Here is a 23222-nt window from a genome sequence, read left to right on the forward strand (position 1 = left end):
AATCGGGGCAGGTTATCACTGCTATTTTTTTAAATCTCTGGAGGTTATTCTTATGTGTAGTCAGAACTGAGGACTATTAGTCTGTTAACCTACTCAAAAGACTTGTCCACAAGCTCATCTTCTTATCTCTGAAAGTGAGCCATTAAGAAACAGTCTACAGAATCATAAATTCCGAGAATTTTAAAACTGGAAGGGATCTTTGAGCATGCATCAGTTAATCTGACCTTCTTATTTAGAGGTGAGAAGACAGAGGTCCAAAGAGAAGAACATCATTTAGTATTAAGTTATAGTGTGTTTTATTATGGTTTCTCTTTTCAAATGAAGGCATATTTTTAAATATTTCTTTTTATAAACAGTTCTCTTACCATGCACTGCTTGGTGGTGCTTTAAAGTTCTCATTATTTCTGCTTTTCCTAGAATATTTTGCTGGGAGTTAGCTGTCGTAACTTATATGAGGCTTTAAAAAAAAAGAAATTCCCATTCATTGTTTTTAGTTCAATAGCAATCCTTAATCAGAGACATCAGTAGAGCAAAAATATACATGTGTAAGAAAAATAATTTCTTAAAAGCTATAATATTCCAGGCTGTTTTTAAACTGTACATAATTATTTAAATCTATGAATTTTAAGTTGATGAGATTTTAAATTTTGTGGTATTCACACTGCTCAAAGACACTAACTGTTTTAATTAAATTAAACTTCAGTTTTTAAAAGGTAATATACAGTCCATCCTCCTATATCCAGAGTTACAGGTTAATTAACTTCATAGTATTTTCTGTTTTTGAGAAATCAGAATAGTTTCAAAACAGATGTGGATAGGTTAACTCCTGGATACCATATGCTGGGGCATGTTGATAACAGACAGTTAAAAGATGGTCTGGGAATGTGAAAGGAGGAGTTGTGGGGCGGTAGCAGCAGGTGTTGGGATTTTGCGAACAAGATAGGATGCAGGGGGCAACCTGTCCAAGGAAGTGAGCAGCTCATCTCTGTACCCCACGCAGAAATGGTCAGTCCTTATCTCCCGGTCAGCTTCCTTTAACACCGGGCTTCCCACCCTCGGGTCCTGGCATTTGGGGTCAGATAACGCTATGTTGTGAACAGCTGTCCTGTGCATCGAATTGTGTTTAGCAGCATCTCTGATCTCTCTCCACTTGAAGCCTGCCGCACCCTCTCACCTGTGATAACTAAAAATGTCCCTGGGCATTGTCAAATGTCCCCTGAGGGCAGGGGCCAAAATGGTCCCCAGTTGAGAACCACTGCTTTGTACAACCCTTTCTGGACTTGTAGAAGTTATGCCAAGCATTCTCAAACATTCCAGACAGAGTGGCCAGGATGTGAATGATAAATACTTTCCATGTACCTAGTACTTTACAGTTTTAAATGTATTTTCACACAATTCACACATGCCCAGATCAAATGTAGAAGAAATTAAGTGGCAGATTTAATGAAAACTGTGCGATAGGGCTGTGCATGCGCTAACTTCCCATTTTTGTCTTGATTTCCTGAGAAATTGTGTTTCTGAGGATTGCTGCTCTATTGTCTGTAGACAGATAGTCATAGCTTGCTTTTTAAATTTAGTCATCATTGTTATTATTAACGTATTTACCATCATGTGCTTGGGAGCTAAGTGGTCCCTGTCCTCAAGAGGTTGAAAATGTAATTAGGGAGGGGGGGATAATTCCATAAAAAGATGGTTAAAATGTATAAGAACCCTTGTTGTAAGCCAGTGAGTAATCTATGCAAAAGTGCTGTGAGAATTCATCACAAATAAATAATCAGTCATGGGTTGGTCATTGGAGAAAGACCTCACAGAGAAGGCTGGCTTGAAATTTTAAAAAATTTATAAAGGCACGAAAGCCAGCAAGCTGGGATTTGAAAGCAATGTGGTACTAAAGTAGGCGTGGGCGTGATGGGAAGGGGCGGGGGTGGGAAGCATGCTCAGGGCCAAGGGGACGTGGGAGCAAAGAAGAAAACTGCCCAAGGGTAGACCCATGGCAGGAATGGGAGGTTCAGAAGGAGCATCACGGGAGAGAAGTCTTAAGAGAGTGTTTTGAGCCATCTGGGCTTTGAGTTTGAGGTTCCAGGGATTGGACTGCGCCCTGTGGACATTAGGAACAGTTATGACTGGCACCTGGGGTAGGGTGGGGGGAAGAGGAGTGTGCAAGACAGGGGTTTTCAGGAAGAATCTGCCTCTGTGGATGGGAGAGGGTAGGGCTCAGTAGGCAGACTGGGGGAAAGACTGGCCCGGTTCGGATTGTGGAGCCGGTTGGAGGGAGAGGAAGAAAGGGCGGCGATGAAAGTTGATAGGGGCCGATTAGATACTCGGGTTCTGCGTCTGAGTGACAGGGGTACGAACATGGTCGTGAACAGAAATAGCAAAGCTGATGTGCGAGGTCGGGTGACGCGTTCAGTTGGGCGCCTGGAGTCTGAAGTCTCGGCAGACACCCACGTGGAGAGGTCCGGGGGCAGCCGGGGTCCCAAGAGCATCTGTGGACTTTTTTCTGAGCGGGACGGGACCTGACAGGTCGTCTCTTCCCTCCAGCCTCCTCGGTTTACAGATGAAGAAACGTGTGCGTGTTAAGTGATGGGATCTTTATCATGTTGCATTTCTGAGGCGGATCCGATTTCAAAATGCAGAGGAATTCTAGTTTTACAAAACGAAAAGGCCTGGGGGAAAAAAGATCTGAAAGATGCCCGTGTGGGACGAAGCCTGACACTTCAGGCTGGAAACTTAAAGAGGAAAAAGCACGTGGAGTGTGCGGAGGGGACCGAGGGGGCCACAGGGCTGCCCTGAGGGTGGGAGGGGGCGGAGGAGCAGCCCCCGCCCAGGAGGATGCGGGGAGGGGCGCGGTGGCGGAGGTCAGGAAACAGTGCCCCTTCCTGCGGAAGGACATGAAGGGATGAGGCCTGAGGAAAGGCCACTTGCCTTGATTAGGAAGTGGTAACGATGTTAGCAGCGATAGGCACCATCGCTTGCCAGAACAAGCGCCACCCACGGGCCCAATTGTGGGATCTTTACAACGGCTGTGTGAGGTCGGTATTACTTTATTTCCATTTTACAGATGAGGAAACTGAGGCAAAGGGTGGTTAACTGTCTTGCCTGGGGCCAACTCGGCTCCTGAGGGTGGAGCCAGAGTTTGCCAGTGGAGCCTGGATTCAGGGGAGTGATGAGGACAGCGGCAAGCCGTTCAGACTGTTGAGGGAAGAGAGAGGAGGCGGGTGGTGGTGCAGGGTTACTTTCCAGATACTGAGCAGAGTGTGATTGACAGACGTCAGAGAAGCCGACAAAGAGAAAGTGGGAGGCCAGGTCCTAGCAGAGCTGAGACCGCAAGCTCCAGTTAAGCCGGGAGTCTTGAGTAAGAAGAGAGAAAACACCTTTTCTTCTGAGACTGTTTACTGTTTCCCAGCCTTTCGCTACCAAGGCCCTTCTCCACCCACCAGGGACCCCAGATTTTCAACGATAGTATCAACTTCAAGCTTTTATATTAATTGAAGTATAATTTATATGCAAAGCAACATCCGGACCTTGAGGATACTGTGTAGTGAGTTTTGACTACGGCTTTAATATATTAATTCACTTCCCATTTTTGTTATTCAAAGATTCATAACATTACCCGTCAGAATCTAGGATGATCACAGCAGATTAATGCAATCTACCCAAAAGCAAGGACTCCTGACATTTTAGCTGACCTGTTTAGCCTGTTTGAGGCCTTTTGAAATAAGGAACAGCAGCTCATAGATCCATATTATTAGCATCTGAGAGCCCCGTGATCCAAGGACCCCACGCGTGTAAAAATAGGCTCAGGCCGTTGTGGGAAGAGGTGGCAGGATGGACAGGACCATCACTGGCCTCCCGCTTAACACGTTCTCAGGACCACTGGCCACTGTAATTGATTCCCAGGACCTGAGCCAGGAGAAGTATGATCTTACTCTTCAGAATGAAAAGCCAATGTGATTCATAACAGTTTTAAAATCAAGTACACATGCCTCGATATTTAGTGTCATTAAAGAATCCTCGTTATATTTCAGGTGTGATAGTGACATGGTTCTCGCCATTTAGAGCTATGTGCTGGAATATTTACAGATGATAGGATATCTGCGATCTGCTTTAAAATAATTCTGTGTGATGGTGGGGGTGACACTTCAACAAGACTGGCCTGAAATGATAATTGCTGATACATTGGTACATGGGGGTTCACTGTTCTATTCTGCCCGCTTTTATATATGTTTAAAAGTTCTCGAGGGGGAGGGTATAGCTCAGTGGTAGAGTGTGTGCTTAGCATGCACAAGGTCCTGGGTTCAATCCCCAGAATCTCCATTAAATTTTTTTTTAAAATCTAATTACTTACCACCCCCCCAAAACAAAACAAAAACAAAAGAGAGACTAAGGAATTTGTTTTTTAAAAAGTTCTCACAATAAAAATGTTTTAAGGGAGGAAAAAATAAAATTAAGACTATCAGTCAAGAGTTTGGTTGCATATAACAGAAATGTTTCTATGTATGTTAAGCAAAAGGAATTTAATACAGGGAATCAAAGCCTGTAAAATTGTTAGAAAAGATAGCAGAGCAGGCTTTAGGCTGGACCTCTGGGAATAATGACCAGAACATCACCACTCGTCTTCCTGTGCCTTCACCAGGAAGCCAGGAAGATGGTTTCTCATTGTTTGAACTGCGTGCTCCAGGAACACATCACTTAGGCCAATCTGACCATCAGGGATTCACAGCCACAGTGGTTGGCTCCAGTGATATCTGCTGCACCTACTGGAATGGTACCAGCAAAATGGATGCCTGGCCCCCACCACTTTGCTCTCTGATTGGTGGAATCTAAGTCCTGTCCAGAACCCTAGGTACGGGGTTCTAAGAATGTGGGAAATGGACTTTTCAACTTTCCATCCTCTACAGAACTGGATGGGAAAGTGGTGGGAACAAATACCAAGCGGGCCCACCTATCACAAAGTATATTAGCAATTAAAATGGTGTTTTTGCTTATTTATCCCCAAAAGTAATTTTGGACAATGTTTAAATTGTGGTATATTCTTTGGTTTGGTTTTCTTGCTACAGTTTTTAGATCAACTTTTACCAAACCTGTATAACCTCCTACTACTCAGGAGCATGCATCTTGCTCCCTCTGCTCTAGCTGCGTTCATCCGAGTGGGTGTTCTGTGCCCATTATCCTTCAGGTCTTTGCCTCTGTTGTTCCCAGTGCAAGGAATGCCTTCCCTACCCCCAGTCTAAATCCTGCCTATTTTTAGACATAGTTCAAGTCTGAACTCTTTGTAAAACCTTACCTGATTTCTCCAGGCTCCATTTTCCTCTCTCCCTCCCTCCCTTCCTTTCCGTATGTACATATGCATGTATGTATATCTCTGAAATCTTTCTGGACTTATTCTTTGTTCTGCTGCGTAGTTTGGTCTCTATGGTCTCTATGATGCAAATGTTTCATGATATACCGTCACTTTGTATGAGATGGTCTTACTTGCTTACATAGGCTTTGAGCGATGTAAGAGCGGACAGGTTTCTCTGTGTATCCTCTCCTTTGATGCGTAACACCATGAAGAGTAGAGAAGAAATGTGTGTGTTTCACATTGGTACTGTTAGTAAAATGTACCAATAAGCATACCAAGATGATAATGCCTCTTAAGAGTACTTAAGATTGCAGTAAGGGATCAGAAATGTTCCATGTCAAGTAAAGTGTAATTTGTAACCTATTATAAATGTTGAGAGATAGTAATTGTGGTTGGGTTAACATCTGGATCTTCACACCATCTTCATTTGGCCTTTTAATTTAATTGTGTAGTGTGATAATTGCTTCTGTCTTTCAGTGAAACTATAATTCTTCTGTTTCTTGAACTCAACCTGCACTCCCTGTCTCTTTGCCCTTGGCCATGTTCTCCTTCATTGAGAAGTCTCAGCTCAGGCCCGTGTCCACCTGTCAGTCTCCTGTTCACCAGGCCGTGGGACTGTCCAGCAGTAACAGGTTGGATGTCAGTTTACAGCCCAGTTAGTCAGTTAAAGAAGCATTTGCAGTAATGGTGTAAACCCACGTTTACGGACCTAGCTCAGGATCGGAAAATACTTGTTAAGTGAAAACGTTTTAAAAACTATGGTATGGTTTCCATTTTTGTAAATGAAGACTTTTTAAAATTTCTACTCATTCTTTTCCTTTAACAGATATTTATTTAGTGACTACTGTGTGCCAGGCGCTACATCTATGTGCATAGAAAAACCCTGGAAGGTCATACTTTGATATATACGCAGTGGTCATCTCTGCTTGCTGAGATAACAGGTGACTTTTTCAAAATTTGTTTCTGTCTTCATTTGCAAACTTGTGTTTTCTAATTTTTCTATAAAAACATATATTATTTATTAATAAGGAGCTAATATATTTAAAAAACACTTCTTCAAAATGCTTACAATGTGATGTTACATGAAGAAAAGTGGGTTAAAAACAATCTAAAATTTCAGTGTTAAATGGAAAAGAGAGAAGAGGAGAGAGAGCTAGAGAGGAAGAAAGAAAAGAAAAGGAGAAAAAACAGGGAAAAAAGGAGGAAACACATCAAAATCCAGCAGTGGCCCACTTTAGGTGCCACAGTTTCATTTACAAGTTCTCTTCTAAAGCATCTACAACAGGCATATATTAGCTGTAGAACCAGAAAATTTTTCTTTTTCTTTTTCAAGAGCCAATCCAATTGTGACTTTTCTCTGAAGCTACCTCAGATCCCAGAATTTGACCTTTTCGAACTTTTAAAATCTCTTCATCACCGGGCACTCAATAAATACCTGATAAATTGAATGGATGGTATTTTCTAAGTGTGGCCTTAACCTGGGTGACAGGTGTCACTCACTTTGTTCATCTTCCCCATTTTCCAGTTTTCCTCTTCAAGAACAAGTTAGATTTCAGATAGGTTATTTTGCAACAATAAAAATTTATTCTAAAAAAAAAAAAGAGGAGATTAGCACACAGACAACACACAGAGGGGAGACCATATGAAGACACAGCAAGAAAACAGCTGTCTGCGAGCCAAGGAGGGAGGCCGCAGGAGAAATAAAACTTGCCAACACCTTGAGCTGGGACTTCTAGCCTCTGGAACTGAAAAATAAATTTCTCTCTAAGCCAAAGGAAAAAAGTGTAGCCTATGTGATTAACTTAGTGCTGACATTTGCCTAATACTGACATAGTTTTAGTGGCCAGAACTTCCTCTATTTTTTTTTTTTAGGTTTTTTTTTTTTTGCTTTGTTTGCCCATTGCTTTAATATATACATAGTATTTATGTATACTATATATTATACTTTATAGTATATGTATACATATTGTATATTTTTTATGATACAGTATATATTTTTATATAGTATATATTTGTATACACACCCCTATGTTGATAGGAAAGTTTCAATTCAAACTGTAGACTCCAGGTCTGTTGTTAGTCAACCTTTCCCCTCCTCGGAAGTTTTTTGTCCGGTGCCCGATTTCCTACCAGTTTGTGGAGAGAGAAGGACTCCTTCACCCAGATTGGAAACACCATCCATTGTATCAACTTTCTAGCAGCCCTGCCGTATCCATCCAGTAGCCTCCGAGGGCCTCGACCAGACGAGAGCGAGGCGGGCAAGGCTCCTAGGAGTTCCCCAGTCCGGGCCATCTGTGCAGCTTTCATCAAAGCGGGCCAACGGGTGAGAGCGGGCTTTACCCTGCTAGTGCACTTCAACTTTCACAAAGTAAAGACAGGCCGTATTCACTGCTGCCGTGTGAAGGCACTCAAGCCAATTAATCATGGCCTGGGCTCCAGCACTACCACCCGGGCTGCAAGACTCCGCCCCGAGCTGCCAGGTTGGCCTTAGACCAGGAGTTCAAGGATCTCAAGTCTCCACGCCTGGCTTCCTGCTTTCCAGGAGAGGCCCTGCCCTGCAGGAAGGGTGAGGCTCCTGGAACCTGAGGCCCTAGACGGTATGTACCTTGTGGAAGTTGTAAAGGATTCCGGAACTAGGAACGTTTCATTCCAGATAGGAGACTGTGTGAATGAAAAGAAATAATGTGGGGCCCAACTGTGGGGAAGAGAAGAAAATTCTTGAAAAAACATCATTCGGGGGTGCTTTCTAGGGGTCCTAAAAATATTATCAACTAGCACAATGCTGCTTAGGATGCTCGGATGGGCAGATTGGAGTTTTAACTCAACATGTTACAGTCATCTTGTGGAATTCAGGATCAGACAAGATATCAAAACGTCACTCAAGGGGGTTTACTATTGGAGGTAAAAACAACCAATAAAATCTCATTCATTTGAAAAAATCTCATTCAAATAAATCTCAAAAATTCCACTTCATTTCACGGTCCCCATCGTCTCTCTGAAATTGTCCCAGTGAGTTTCCCATAGCTTTATAGACCTTGCTTTCGAGGTTGCATTTACCTCCTGGACCCAATCCCAATGTGTGTGTGTGTGTGTGTGTCTAGGTTTCCCTACACCAACAATGTTAACTCCATTCTGACACTATGTACTGGGAGAGAGGATGCGATGCCCCAGTTCAGGGCTCCATCCCACAAGACCACCCTCCACTTCAGACAACAGTCAGTCACAAGCCCAGGTTGTTGGCTGTGCTCCTGGCCCACTGGCTCTAAATCAGAGGTTTCCATGACTGCGTCCTTGGGTTCAGTTAATTGGCCAGAACTTAGAGATACATGGGGCAAGGGAGGGAACCAAAAGCGTCTGTCCTTGTGGAGCTGGGGGCCCAGCCGGTGGCGTGTGGAAGAGTTCTAGTCCCCAGTGTGGGTGCTCTTTGAACCTCCTCCTTTTTCTGGTTTTTATGGAGGCCTTATTACATGATTGATTAACTCATTGGCCATTAGTGATTGAGTCTGCCTCTAGCCTCTTCTCTCCCCGGAGGTCAAGGGGTGGGGCTGGAAGTTCCAACCCTCAAATCACAAGGTTGGCTCCATTGGCAACCAGCCCCCATCCTTAGGTGCTTTCCCAAAGTTGCCTCATTAACATGACAAAAGACATTTATTACTCTCAACACTTAGGAAATTCCAAGGATTTGGGGAACTGTGAGCTGGAAATGGGGATGGAGATCAGACAGATATATTTTTATAAAAAATCACAATATCACACCACTGCAGCCACCTGCTTTTTGATTCGTGATGCTGTGTGTCTGAAATTCTTTTTCCCCCTTACGTACTATTGATGACCCCTCAGGAATTGAAATCACAGCCATCCATGTGGGGGAAAATGTGAACTCTACAAGTCTTTCATTTCTAGGAGGAAATACAGTTTCAGGTGGATTAACCTAAATCCCCTGAGTATGAGTTTTTAATTCCCTAATTCCCTGACATGGAGTGATTTCATTGAAGAGATTGATTTAATCTCTTGCAGTTGATGGAGAAACTCTTTGCTAAATTTCAAAACACAGATTTGTCCTTTGCTGCTTGACCTCCAGGTTGGGTCGCTGATCCCTCGTGATGGCGTTTATTGAGGATTTGCGTTTTTATTAAACTGAGATTGCTAAATCAGAGGTGCTTTTGTGTCTGTTCAGTCTGTACTGAGCTATATGTGTGCCCTGTGGTCTGACGCATTAAAATTACTGAATCGCTTTCCTTTAAACACACTGCTTCATAAAAGGGCGCCTGTATTGCCTGCAGATGACATGGTATTCCTCTTAAGTGTGAGCATAAAGAGTATGGAACATGACTCATTTTATAGTTAAAAATAGAGGGAGATTTATAGAAGACATACATTTTACAGCCTCTATAACTTGATGTACAAAGATGACTTTAATACCCTGAGTAGCAAAATGTAAAAGTTGCATTAGTGGTAGATTAATTATTTGTTTCTGTGTAAATAGTTTATTTTTAATCAGGGGTGATATTCACGTCTGTTTTTGGCTTGTGTTGCATTTTAGGGGTGTCGACCTTATATTTTTGCTGCTGTCCATTTGTAAATCCACTCAGAAAAGAAGAATTTGGACTAATTTTTTGACTCCAGGTACTTTCTAAACATGATGCATTTCAAAAGTGGACTCGAATTAACTGAGTTGCAAAACATGACAGTGCCTGAGGATGACAACATTAGCAACGATTCCAACGATTTCACCGAAGTAGAAAATGGTCAGATAAACAGGTGAGTATTTTTCCACTAACACTTTCTATCCGATGAAAAAAGTGCCTCTAAAATCTTATTCTGGTTTTCAGTTATTTTCTTGAATTATTCATTACTAAAGTTATGCTGCATTTGAAGACGTAATTTGAATTTCATATGTGACATCTGTTGGGCATCGCCGGCAATAGCAGATGAAGCAAATAGGGAAAGTAATTTATTCATCCTTTCAAATCTTTCAATTGAGTCTAATCAAAATGTATAAATACACTGGACCCCAACCAGCCCGAACTTTTCAAAAAGCGCTGTGCTTATGAATTCGACAGACTGGAGGCATTTCCCTGCAGGCCGTATCTGAATGTGTACTACAGGCCTCTGGCCTCGTCCACATTTTAATCCAGGAATGGTTCAATTCACGTTGGCCAATGTTCCCACGTTAAAACTACAAATACGTCATTACCAGCATCGTCTGTAACTTGGATTTGAAGTAATAACAATAATGGTTGAGCCCAAGTGGCTCTGTGAGAAACTGGAGTAGAGAACTAGCACATGAAAGAGAAAGGAAAGAGGAGGTGGGGGGGTGGGCGGGAAGAACCCGGGCCTGGGAGCTCCCACCCTCAGCTGTGACCCCAGCAGGTCCTTCCATCCCTTGGGTCCTGTGTTTCTTAAGTTACAAGAGTAGGACCAGGTGGGAGGGTACAGCTCAGTGGTAGAGGGCAAGCTTAGCGTGCACAAGGTCCTGGGTTCAATCCCTAGTACCTCCATTAGATAAACAAATGAACCTAAATACCTCCCCCATCAAAAAAATTTTTTTAAAGAGTAGGATCAAAAATCATCACACTGTATATCTGAAATATGTGTAGTTTACTATACAGGAATCATACTATAATAAAGTTGTTATACAAAAAAAGAGTAAGGCAAATGTCTATTTTTTTTTTTTAATGACTTGGGGCATTCTCTGACCTTCTGATTTTTTAGCAGCTTATATGGAGCCTTTAGCAGGAAGCTCTCCAGTTTGGGAGTTAGTGGTGTGGTTTGTTTGAAGCCTCGGGCTGCCTGAAAGGCTGGGAGGAGAGCGTGGACTCTCCGGGACTTAATTCATTAGAACACCAACCATGCAGCAGTTCGGGGTGGGGAGGTGGCAGTCAAATGGACGAAACATTGTGACAGCTAACCAGGCATCTTCGTAGCGATCATTTCTGGTCATCAGCTCTGCATCCTGGAACAACGTGTGATGGAGAGGCCAGAGTCGGACTTAGGGGCCACCGTGGACACACACGCAGAAGTGTCGGCCCTGCCTCTCCTCTTTCTCTTCCTTAAATGCTCTTAGATACTTCCTCGTTATCTTCTGAGTATTTACTGTGTTGTGATGGTTCTTATTGTTGGACTCAAGTTTGCTGCTTTTATCTTTTCTGCATAATTATTAATAATAAGTACCATTTCTTGAGTGCCAGGTGTGTTTACACGTATTGCCACGGATCCTTATAACATCATGCAATGTTTCTTTGCAAATAAGGAATATTTTTTAAAAATTAAAAAAAAAATTTTTTGCAGAGGGAGGTAATTAGATTTGTCTATCTATTTATCTATCATTTATCTATCTTATCTATCTAATGTCTGTCTATCTTTCTTCCTATCTATCTTTCTTCCTATCTATTATCTATCTATCTAATGGACGTACTGGGATTGAACCCAAGCCTTCATGCATGCTAAGCATGTGCTCTACCATGCAACTATACCCTCCCCCCTCGCAAATAAGGAAAATTTAAAAATTCAGTTTACCAGTAAGAAACCTGAGGCTCAGAGAAATAAAACAACTTGCTCCAGGGCACACACAGATCTGTCTGAAATGCCTGACTTTTCTACACTGTCCCGCCACCTCTGATTAAAATGCTCAGGGATTAGTGAAAGAGATAGTCTGTCTGTACCACCTATTAAACTCTGTTCAGCTCCACCAGTGCTGTGTTACGCTCTGTGCTCCCGGAGTGTTCTGTAGTCACCACTGACCTCCACTTAACAGCAGATGGGGTTCTAACCATTCCACAAGTAGGACATTTCGAGTTTATAATGAGGTTTCATTCCTAAAGCAGTGTGAATCTTGAGGACCTTAAGATGAGAGTCTTTTACAGTATTCAGTTTAGAATCTGACCGTCATCGTTAAAAGTTTTACTTACGAAAAATATTGTTCTGGAGGTGATTACCACTTGGAGTGGTTGGAGACACCCCTTCTCCACCCGGACTTGGGCACCTGCCCAGTGAGCTCACTTCCCCATGGACAGTGACTAAGGCCACGAGCCGCACGGCCCGAGCGTGGGCAGGCGCTGACCACTTGTTCCGCAGAATTTGGTTCCACTGTTGCCAATGCAATGCGATGCATTTGTTTCTTTATTTTATCTCCCCTCTTTCATTGACACGGTTGATGAATCTTGCTTCATTTCTGGCTCTAGAACAATTTAAACTGAAAACAACATATTACAGCGTGAAATCAAAAAGATAAATCACAGTGAAAAAAAAAACCCACCGTAATTTCAGCAAAGCTCCACCCAAATACTTCTCACTTCTCTTGCAGCTTTTTCACGTTGGTGGGAGGAAGGGAGGCTCAATGATATGAATCTAAGAGAACCGTCTCCCAAGGCAGTGAACGTCTAGGTAACAGTGCTTCTTTTTAGGGAGCTAGAGAAAACATTGAAAGCAAACGTTGACCTCTGATTACCTGGCGTCCAGCTGATAGCTTTGCCTGGAACCCTTGTACTAGGATACAAGAGGAATGACTTTTTTAAAGTTTAGTTAAAAACAGAGTAGAACCATTTGGGCATTGGGTCTCCTGCCCTTATTCTAGTTCAGTTGTTTTATTTCATGCCCTAATTTGGGGGTTGGAGTCACGGAAATCTATAGCCGGCACAGCAAAATCTTCCAAAATGTCCACTAGACCAGGACTGCTGACATTTTAATGTGTGTGTGAAACTCCTGGCAGCCTTGTTACCTGCAGATTCTGATTCAGTAGGTCTGGGACTGGTCCTGAGATACTGAGTTCTTGCAGGCTCCTAGGTAATGCCTGTGCAGCTTGGTCCACGGACCACACTTTGAGTAGCCAGCTCAAGACTTCCTCTCGATGTGAGCTTCTTGAGAGAAGGAACCACCTGAATCATCTTTGTATCTCCCGTACCTTGTAATGATGTGATAATAGTGCCCGGTACAGGGGAGATATTGCAAAGTTTTTGTTATATGAAAGAGAGAGACAGAGACAGAGACAGAGACAGAGAGTAGCTATATGTGTGGTTTGGATTTAGACTTGTATTGAATCCTGGCTCCATCCACACGTCTTGTGTGATCTTGTGCTTTAAGCCTCAGTTCCATCCCTGCAAAACAGGGGTAAAAATAATAGCTCACCTCCTGGGGTTGTTGGGGACTAGTAAACAAAATACTGTTTATAAGTTAAGGACTCAGGCTATGCATTCAGCTAGCTTAGGCTCAAATCCTGGCTCACCAGTGTAGTTATGAGTAACATAACTTTGGTCAAGTTACTTGTCTCTAAAATGGAGCTAATCATAGAGCCGGCCACATCTAATTATTGGGAAAATAGATGAGAAAACCCATGTAGAATACTTGGCACAGTGTCTGGCACTAGAAAACCTTTTAGTATGAAGACAATCTGTCACAACGGAAGTGCAGCCCTCTTTCTTGGCAGACACTTCTTCTTCCTCCACCCCAAGGACTGATTGGACTGTTTCCGGTTTTGGATGATTGCTGGTTGTTGTCACCTTAAGGCTGTTGAACTGTTAGTAGCTTATCCCAGCTGTATCTCGGCAAGTATTCACCCATTTTCTGATTTATCCACTGTTGTTCTCATCTCCAGGAATAGTTACTGTTGTTATGACCCCGGAAGCTTCTAACAAAATTTTAAGTTACTCATTAAGATTTTCTTCAAAGACTTCGGGGGCAACTCCTGTCACTGAAGCCTGGGTCAGCCTTTTGGTTTTCCTTGGTCCCTGTGCAGCTTTCAGAGTTCTTGAGCGACCTTTGTATCACTTGGGAGGACCCTTGAAAAGTTATCCCTTCTCTTCTTCTAATGTCTTTTCTGTATCTTAGGGAAGAAGATGCCATGACTTCCTCCTGTGTCCATGTTTTCATGTCAGAAAATTCTTTCCTGGCTTTAACCACTCCTGTTATAATGGGAGTCTCTTTTCTCCTGTTTTCAGTGGGGTTTATCCACCAAATAAGGCTTTGCTGACCTCTCAGTCTTCTCCTTAAATGCCTGCTATTTCTTTCATTCGTTCGTGTCTCCCAGTCTCTTTGTTACATGTTTCTTTCCTCCTTTTTCTCTTTTTTCTATAGGGTGTTAGAATTTCAGGGGAAGAACCGGGAAAGGTCATTTAAGTTCAACCAGTCCTCTCTTTGTGTGATAAATCCTCAGCTGAAACCTTGTAATCTAGGAAGAATCTGATTGATAGAGATTAAAACAGGAAGATTACCTTCCTATTGTGTAGCCCCCTCCTTAATTGGATTGTTGCTGTTGTTGATTTATTTTTGGTTTTAAATAACTGCTCTATATTACTGGCCTCCCTTCACACGACCTCAGTATAACGCCTACGTCCTTTTCAAGGCTTTGTTTATTGAAGGTCAGCACGACAGCCATTGTAGGTTTTCGTTTTCGTTTTGTTTTGTTCGCAGAATAATTCGCTACCAGAGTTGATCGAGTTCTGCTTTATGGGTACAGGCCGACCTAGTGAAACTCTTTTTTTTTTTTAATAATTCTTTTATCATCCCACATGTCAAAGACACCTTCTCCAATAGCCCATTTTTACTTCAATAAAGAGGTCTTGGCCAGGGGTCAGTGCTTTTTAACATGCAGTTGCATTTGGTAAATGGTGAGATAACAGAAACTTGTGATCAGCGGCTTGACTTAGTTATTTGAAAGGGACTTTTCCATTACAAAAAAAAGGTTGGTTTTATTTTGTTTGAGAAAAAGTTTGCAGAAAGACCACGCAAAGACTTAAAGATGAAAAAGAAGAAAAAGTTGAAACATCAGAAAGAGAATAAAGAAGCTTTCTCTGAGTACTCACAGACATAGAAAACAAACTTAGGGTTACCAGAGGGGAAAGGGGGTGGAAAAGGATAAAGGAAAGGGAGTTCGAGATTTGCAGATACAAAATACTATATATAAAATAGATAAACAACAAGTTTCTACTATATAGCACATGGAATTATATTCAATATCTTGTAGTAACCTATAATGAAAACTACGAAAACAAGTATATGTATGTCTATGTGTGACTGAAACATTATGCTGTACTCCAGAAATTGACACAACATTGTAAACTGACTATACTTCAATTAAAAAAAAGAAAGAAAGAAAAGAAAAGTCAGTTCAAACCAGGGTATCAGCGGACTCATGGAAGATGAGGGCCGTGAATCGGCCTGGAAGCACTGGCTGAGAGGAAGACAGAGGGTCTCCTGAGGGGCTAATGGATTCCTCCTACTTGTTTTTCTGTCTCAGTTCTCGGAACACCCTGGTCTTACCTCTGTCCTCACCCTCTGTTGGAAAGGCCATTTGGAAGAGCAGGGGGAGCTAAGGTTAAACGTTGAGGCACAGTCCAATTTGGCAGTACCTGGAATTGCACTTGCGATTGGTACTTGAAACTTTTTTCGGTGAGACAGCCAGTGGAGATTCGGGGGAAAACCTGTTAAGGCTGGTTGCAGAAGGTCTACAGATTTGGGGGAAAACCTGTTAAGGCTGGTTGCAGAATCGGGAAGCACTCGACGCACAAAGTGTTTTAATGTGCTTTTTAATGGCTAGGTATCCCAGCAGCTCTGTAAGTCACTTCATTATCCTGGCCCTGCAGAAGGGCTGCGGCAGAGAGCTGGCAGGCAGGTGGCGGGGGGGGGGGGGGGGGGGGGGCTCCCTCCCCCTCCCCTTCCACTGCAGCGACCCCTGCTGTGTGCTCCTGTAGCCCGTCCTCCTCTGTCCACTTATTTTCTGCCGTCAGTCTGGAGAGCGTTGGCAGCCCTGGAACTCAGATCTGCTATAAACAGGAAGTTTATTGGTGTTCGGTTGGGTTTCTTTGAAAATGGTCGGGCTTTTCCCTTAATTTAAAAAAAAGTAAATAGGAGACCTTCTGGGCAATGATGCAGTAGACTTGAGTTGGTGATTAAAATTAGCCTGATGACATTCAGTCCTTTATTTAGTGGCAGCGCTAACTACGAGTCAAGTTCGTTTGGGGAAGTCCAGCATCCCTGTTTCCTGGGGCTGCCTGTGTGAAAAGGAGGGCTGCTCTCCCTTGACCCTCTCCAGCCAGATCTCTCAACCTCAATTCTGTGGAAGGATTTATAATATTGCAGGCAGGGTGGGGAGGGCGTAGCTCAGTGGTAGAGTGCACGCTTAGCATGCATGAGGTCCTGGGTTCGACCTCCAGTGCCTCCATTAAAATAAATAAATAAATAACGCCCCCCCAAGCTCCCGCCCTGCCAAAAAAATAAAAAATAAAATGTGAAGCACAAAAGAAGAGCCAACACTTGAACTCCCAGAAGGGTCTCCAAAGACCTTGCGTTCATTATGTGGTTCCCTTGCTAAGAACCTGCAGGGCTGTTTCTCAGGACTCTGTCTTTTAAGATTCCTCTGGCTAATGCCCACCCCCTCCCCCGCCCAATAAGGGTTTTTCCTTCTCCGGATTCTTTATCTCATCTCCGGTTTGCACGACCTGACATTCCTATTCTGGTGTTAGCTGCTCTGGTCTCTCGGCTGGAACGTCAGCTCCTGCGTTTCAGGAGACCAAAGTTTTCCTCACTTCTTTTCATCTCTGACAGTCACTGGACAGGTTCTCAGCGAAGGCAGATGCTGAAGGAAATAAACACTGAGCGGTGGTCTCAGGGGAATTTCATAGTGTGAATAGTGCCTATCTTTGGTTTATCCTGGCAAAATAAGGCAACCCTGAGGAAGCAAAGCCAGGGAGAAGCTAGACTTAAAGATGAAAAAGGTAGATACCTAAAAACCAACATTGATGATATATATATCTTTCATTTAAAACATGGTTTATTGTGAAATACAGCTTCATTCCAAAAAGCATCTGAAGATGCAGTGTATAGTTTAAAGATACATGCTTCTTTGTCTCATTCAAGTGGCTTTACGTTTATTAGTGAAAAATTCACTGTGATTAGTTCTTGCTGCAACGAGATAATGAAATTCCCAGAAGAGCCAAAAAGCATCCCTAACGTGTCTTCCTGGGACATGCAGCAGTTTGCCTTTGACTTTTCTTTGACAGTAGCACTTGTTTCTGTTTTGTTCTTAATCTTTTTGTTGAAGTATAGTTGATTTACAGTGTTGTGCGCTTTTTTTAAATGGGAATTTTTTTTTAATTAGAAATTCGGATGTTAACACTGAGTATATCTGACAGTTCTTAAAGCATTCTGAATTCCCCCTTCTGTATATTTTGTACATACTCTACTCCATTCAGCCTGTCTGGATCGTTCCCATTGCTCTTACTCTGTGCCTGGAGCTATACTGATGTTTCACATGTGCACTCATTTAATTCTCCCAATAACATTGCAAGATAATGTAATGGTGTCATTCCCATTTCACAGATGAGGAAACTGAGGTAGCGAACTTGGGCCCTCAGAGCTAGTAAGGATTTGAATTCAAGTTCTGAATCCCATGCTTGCTTTAAGCCCTAGCTCTGCCCTTAATCACAGACCATATGCCCTGCCTCCCCCACCATAATTTCCTAGTCTGAACTCCTGTAGGCTGGTGACTCCATCACTTATCACACTTGCCCATGTCCCCCTCATTGCCTGGTCTAGTGACTTGCGTATCGCAATTGCTGAAGGAATGTCTGATGGGGAAAGAGTTGTTTTCTTTTTTGCAGGGGAGACGGAATTCCTGTTTAATAACTTTGTACTCCAGGAATGTGAGCTCAGAAGGAATGCTGCCTCCAGTATTCTTTTAAATGCCAGCTTTATAGTATTGTTGCCATCATTTAATTTTCTGTTAGAAAAAAATCTATGTGAAAGTTAACTTGCGTTGTTGATAGGATTTTAACTTACTAATTTTAAAATGATTCAAAATGTATAGCTCTTTTTGACTTAGGTTTTTTTTTTTTCGTTTCATCTCAAGATGAGCACCTGCTGTTTGCATTGCTTTGTGCTTAGTAGAGTGAGGGATATAAAAAGGAATGAGGCGATGTTTCTACCCTTGGAGTGCTTTTAGTTTATTTGGTAAAACAAGAATGTGGACAACTAATACTAGCAAAAAAACCAAAACGAAAAACAAAAACAAAAACAAGGGAAGGAGAGGGCTGTTGAATTGGGCTGTTAAACTCTTAGGTAACTGATAACTTTTTATGCGCAATGTTTTGTTAAGTAATAAGTCAGTTAGTCATGACATTAAGCTTCAAATCATTATCATGAAGTTAAATGATCTTACATCTCTTTACAGCAAGTTTATTTCTGATCGGGAAAGTAGAAGAAGTCTCACCAACAGCCATTTGGAGAAAAAGAAATGTGATGAATATGTAAGTGTCATTATAATAAAGTGTGCTTATTTTTTTAATTGCATAAATTAGGACAGATGTTTTTAATTCATCCAGCCTAGTACCAAAAGCATAGCTGTTTCTTCACCAGGCTATTCCGTGGAGCCTACATATTTTCTCCTGAAACTCATTAAAAAAAAAATAAATAACTAGACCACTAAGAAAGGACTCCTTGAATTTTATTTCCATGTTGGTTCTCGATAGTTCTTTAAAGACTTTGGAGTGATGGTCTTTCTTGAGGACTGTTTTGCTTAGTGTGAATGTTTGTCTCTGCTCAGATTCCAGGCACCACCTCCTTAGGCATGTCTGTTTTTAACCTCAGCAACGCCATCATGGGCAGCGGGATTTTGGGACTCGCCTTCGCCCTGGCAAACACCGGGATCCTGCTTTTCCTGTGAGTGTTGACACTGCAGTCCTTTCCATTTTAAAACTGTATTTTCTGTATGTTTCTGTTGCTCCACAGAAGAAATTGGAAATATTTCTAAATAGTTCTTATTATTACTTTTTACGTTTGATTAACTTGGCTAAGTTACCAGTACATACTTTTGTATTGTTTGTTTGGATGGTTTTCCAAGCAGCACCTGATGTTTGTAAGAAAGTGGAAGGAGAAAATCTTTTATTTATCAAAAATACCAAAATAAGCATTTGTGAAAAGGATAAAATATTAAAAATCACACTTTTGGGTTGGTTTTTTTTGGGGTTTTTTTGGACTCTTGTCACTTTAAATCTTAGCTAGATAGTGAAAATATCAAGAGGTGTTTAGTTCAAGCAGTCACCACGTTGGTATGTGGATTGCTGTGGGACACGTAGTATATCCAAAGGTGACTGCAAATTTGTTGATAAGACGTGTTCAAGAAGCATAGAAGTTTTCAGTACTTTAAAGATGAAAAATTAGTGTGTACATTTCCTCTGAGATTCAATGAAAAGAAAAGGGGCAATTTTCTTTTGAAATAAGTTCATCTCAAACTGTTGAAGGAGACGTCCTGGCAATGTACAAAGGGCTCAATTTCAGTTGGAACGAGATGAAGACAGATCATAGAATTTATATCAGGAAAATTCCCACTCAGCCCGACTCCCCGCTCAGACTTCAGAGCAGTATCAGTGGTGCTTTGCCTGATGAAGCGAGGAGGAAATTCTCTCCTCCCAGGATCTTGCCTTTCCGCCTCTGACGGCACTCCTGTTCTTCACTGGGCATGCTCAGTAGTCCTCACTGCCCGATCCACTGTTTTCTTGGAGGCAGTGACTGAAATGGCTACCAGTCCTTCCTGTAGAAAGACTTAGACTGTGATGGAAGTGCATTGCTACCCATTCCATTACTCAGCGATCAGAAATGCCCATCCAGGCGGTGCCATATTGGTCCACAGCGCTAGGGATTAACATTTCTTTCTTTTGTGTGAGAACCCACTAGAGTGTCCTTCTGAGAATCAGAGAAACTCTGTTTGGACAGTGAATTCGATACATCGTCTTCCTACTGTCAACCAAATCAAGAAACCCAACTGTAGCCTCCTCTATTGCCCCAGCTAGATCTTTCTAGGTGGCCTTCCTACTTATGTATATCTTGAACCAAGTGCCAGGTTTGGGGGTAAAATGACAAGAGTTGGGCAAAATATTTCTATGGTGATAATTTTTTTTGTACATGTGAAACTCTGACCCTGTGGGGATACCACAGATAGAGATTGTGTAGCCACACTTGTGATTTTCAGTGCATTGACATGAAACACCTGACAGCTGATCCCAACTCCTCTTCTAAATGGCTGTGTAGTCCGGCAAGTTAGTTACTCTGAGCTTCACTTCCCTATTCTTTGAAACAAGGAAATTGCACTAGGAAAATCTCAGAACCCTGCTAACCTCCAAAACCCTATGGGTCTGTGACTATATTCAGTCATTCCAAAGCTGGAAGTATGTTCAGTTCAGTCATGTGTTTTATGTTGATTTCTTTCTTTTTAGTTATTGTCATATATCAAGTCGTTTTAAGTTAACATAGCAGAAGGAGTCAATTCTTTGATGATGGTAACAACTCTTCTAGCTCTAACTTTATACCCGGAACTAGTCTGTTTTAGGCTGAATCCTTACAAGTCTAGGAGGTGGGTACTATTGTTAGTTCCCAGTTTCACAGATAAGGGAACTGAGGCATGGAGGGGAAACTTTTATTTGGGAATCTCTTTGTCACCATCCTGAGAATTCCCTTCAGCTCTTCTCGGCTGGATCCCTTGTTCCCTGTATTCTGTTTCTCCCTCTTTCCGGATTTACTTCCTTGCTTTTTTTGCTGAGAAGGATTAAATAGGAATAAAATTTTGACGCCTTCATCTCTGAAAAAAATGTTTTTTACTCTGCCTTCATCTTTGATTGGTAATTTGGATATAAAACTCTATATTGTCAGTAATTTTCCTCCAGAGCTCTGAAGGCATTGCTCCATTGCCTTCTAGCTTTTTCGCTTGTGAAGTCCCAAATGCTTCTGATTCCTGATCTGTTGTATATGGGCAGGGTTTTTGTTTTAATTTTGCTTTTTTCCTGGAAACTTGCCAAATCTCTTTGTTCCCGATGTTCTGTCTCACAGTGATGTGTCTTGCTGTGCGCCTGGTACATCTTTTCTTTTAGAAATTCATGGTCTTCAGTTCTGGGACATTTCTTACGTTGTTGTGTTGATGAATTCCTTCCTCCTCTTTCTGTTTTCTCTCTTCCTGGAACTGTTACCAAGATATTGGACCAACTGGACGAGCCCTGTAACTTTGTATTCTTTTCTTTCATTGCTATAATTTTTCACTGTACTTTCTGGTATATGCCATCAGTTTTCCCCAAGTTTTTACTGAATGTGTTATTCCTGTTATTATAATTTTTTTATGTACAGGAGCTTTTAAACCTTCTTTGAATGTTTCCTTTTTATATTATTTTGTTTCTGTTTAATGATTTCACTCTTTTCTCTGAGGATTCCAGTGGTAGTTTTTCTCTGTTATGGAAAATTTCAGGCATCAAGCAGAGAGTGTAAAAGATCCCCATGCTCCCTTCATCTTGTGACCAGGCTTTCTCAGCCAGCCCCTCACCCAGACTGTCTAGCAGCAAATCCCAGACATCATATTGTTTCATTCATAAATATTTCAGTGTACTTCCCTAGTATAAAAGGACTGTTAAAACACAACCAGAATATGTCATACCTCGCAAACTGACCACAGCTCCTTAATATCATCAAATATCCAAACAATGTTTACATGGCTCTGATTATCTCATTTTTTAAAAAAAAAACAACTGATCTGGGCAGAAACACAGAAAAAGTTTTCCTGAAAAACAACTGGATTGTTCAAATCAATCCTCAAATGAAGTCAGTATAGGGCAGTTGGTTGATATGTGGTTTAAGTCCCTTTTACTCTGTAGGTTCCCTCATTTCTTTCTCTTCTTTTCAGTGCAATTTGTATGTTGAAGGAACTGGGGCCATTTGTCCCAGAGAGTTTCCCATAATCTGATTTCTGCTGATTGCACCCCCATGGTGCAAGCTGATTTTTCTGTTTGTTTTGGACTCTTTCATTGTAAAGTCTTTCCTCAGATGTCAGGTGGTCCCTCTGTGTCTGCTGTATTCAAGAACTGTGCAGGGTGAAGGGGCACAAGGCTGATTTGAGCCCGGTGTGTGTGAGTAGGGCTTGTTGGAAATGGCTTCACTAGACGTGCTGTCAGTGACCCTTCCCTTGGGGAACCAGCGGTGTCCGTTTCTCCTTGGCCGTTCAGGTCACCCAGAGAGGCTCTTCCGATCACCTGCCTGTAGGGTGTGGGCACTGCTGCTGCCTTTTGGGGACCAAGTTGGGGAAAAGGGTTGGGGTGAATGTCTCTGTGCAGCTGTTCACCCAATCCCAGATTTCATTACTGTACACCTGCCCCAGCAAGTTGTATGGAGTCCCTCACCCAGAGACTTCTATTTTATATTTTCCAGAGAATAGCTTTTCTGTATATTTAAGTCTCTTTTGCTAGGATGGGAGCTTTCCAGAGTTTAGGTGCCTGATCTGGAGAATTGAGCTATTTCTTGAAAGAAGTTCAGTAGATCCTCTTTATTTCCCCTCACCTCTCCACTGTTCCCCACCTCCAGTTGTGCCACCAGGGCCTTTGGGGAGTCCTGTGGTGTAAATTGGATTGGTCTTGGCTGTCTTGCTGCCAATTTAAGGTGCAGCTCCATCTCCTTTCCAGCTTCTGACATTTTCTTATTGTCTCTCCTCTCATATTATTCTAGCCGTTTAATGCCTTAAAAAAAAAATCTCTTTACTGGATTATCGGAGCCAGGGGAGCAGCAGTAAGTTCTAGTGTTCCATCTAGCACTCCTGGAATTCGGTTTATTTTTAATTATACTGGTTCAGGGATACTTGATCTCGTATCTCCTGGCTCATCAGTTTCTGACTGAAGCAAAGAATTGGGCAAACTTGACTTTTAGAGTTGCAGGGAGGTTTCCCCAGGATAAAACTATCCTAGAGTGTTTGGTTCTTTGCAAGACGCAGGAATAGCAAGCTGAACACACCAGATCTTCAGGTTAAAAAGCTCACAGAGGTGGTTGTATAGAGAAACCCAGACTTAGGAGTTTTTCACACGGTGCAGAACTCACTCTCCTACTCAGAACAAGGGCTCGCTCTGTGTTGTAAAAC

General features: G+C 42.2%; 1 protein-coding gene across 1 annotated transcript in view; it reads left to right on the forward strand.

The window, feature by feature from the left end:
- The window catches only part of SLC38A1 (solute carrier family 38 member 1), a 60644-nt gene that overhangs the window by 5478 nt on the left and 31944 nt on the right, over nt 1-23222 (forward strand). The window contains exons 2-5 of the mRNA XM_015238050.3: nt 6171-6285; nt 9888-10105; nt 18510-18585; nt 18882-18997. Coding sequence (XP_015093536.1) covers nt 9984-10105; nt 18510-18585; nt 18882-18997 — 314 coding nt within the window. The 5' untranslated portion in view covers nt 6171-6285; nt 9888-9983. The remainder of the gene's footprint in view (nt 1-6170; nt 6286-9887; nt 10106-18509; nt 18586-18881; nt 18998-23222) is intronic.

Source organism: Vicugna pacos, chromosome 12 (genome assembly GCF_048564905.1).
Source record: "Vicugna pacos chromosome 12, VicPac4, whole genome shotgun sequence".
NCBI lineage: Eukaryota > Metazoa > Chordata > Mammalia > Artiodactyla > Camelidae > Vicugna > Vicugna pacos.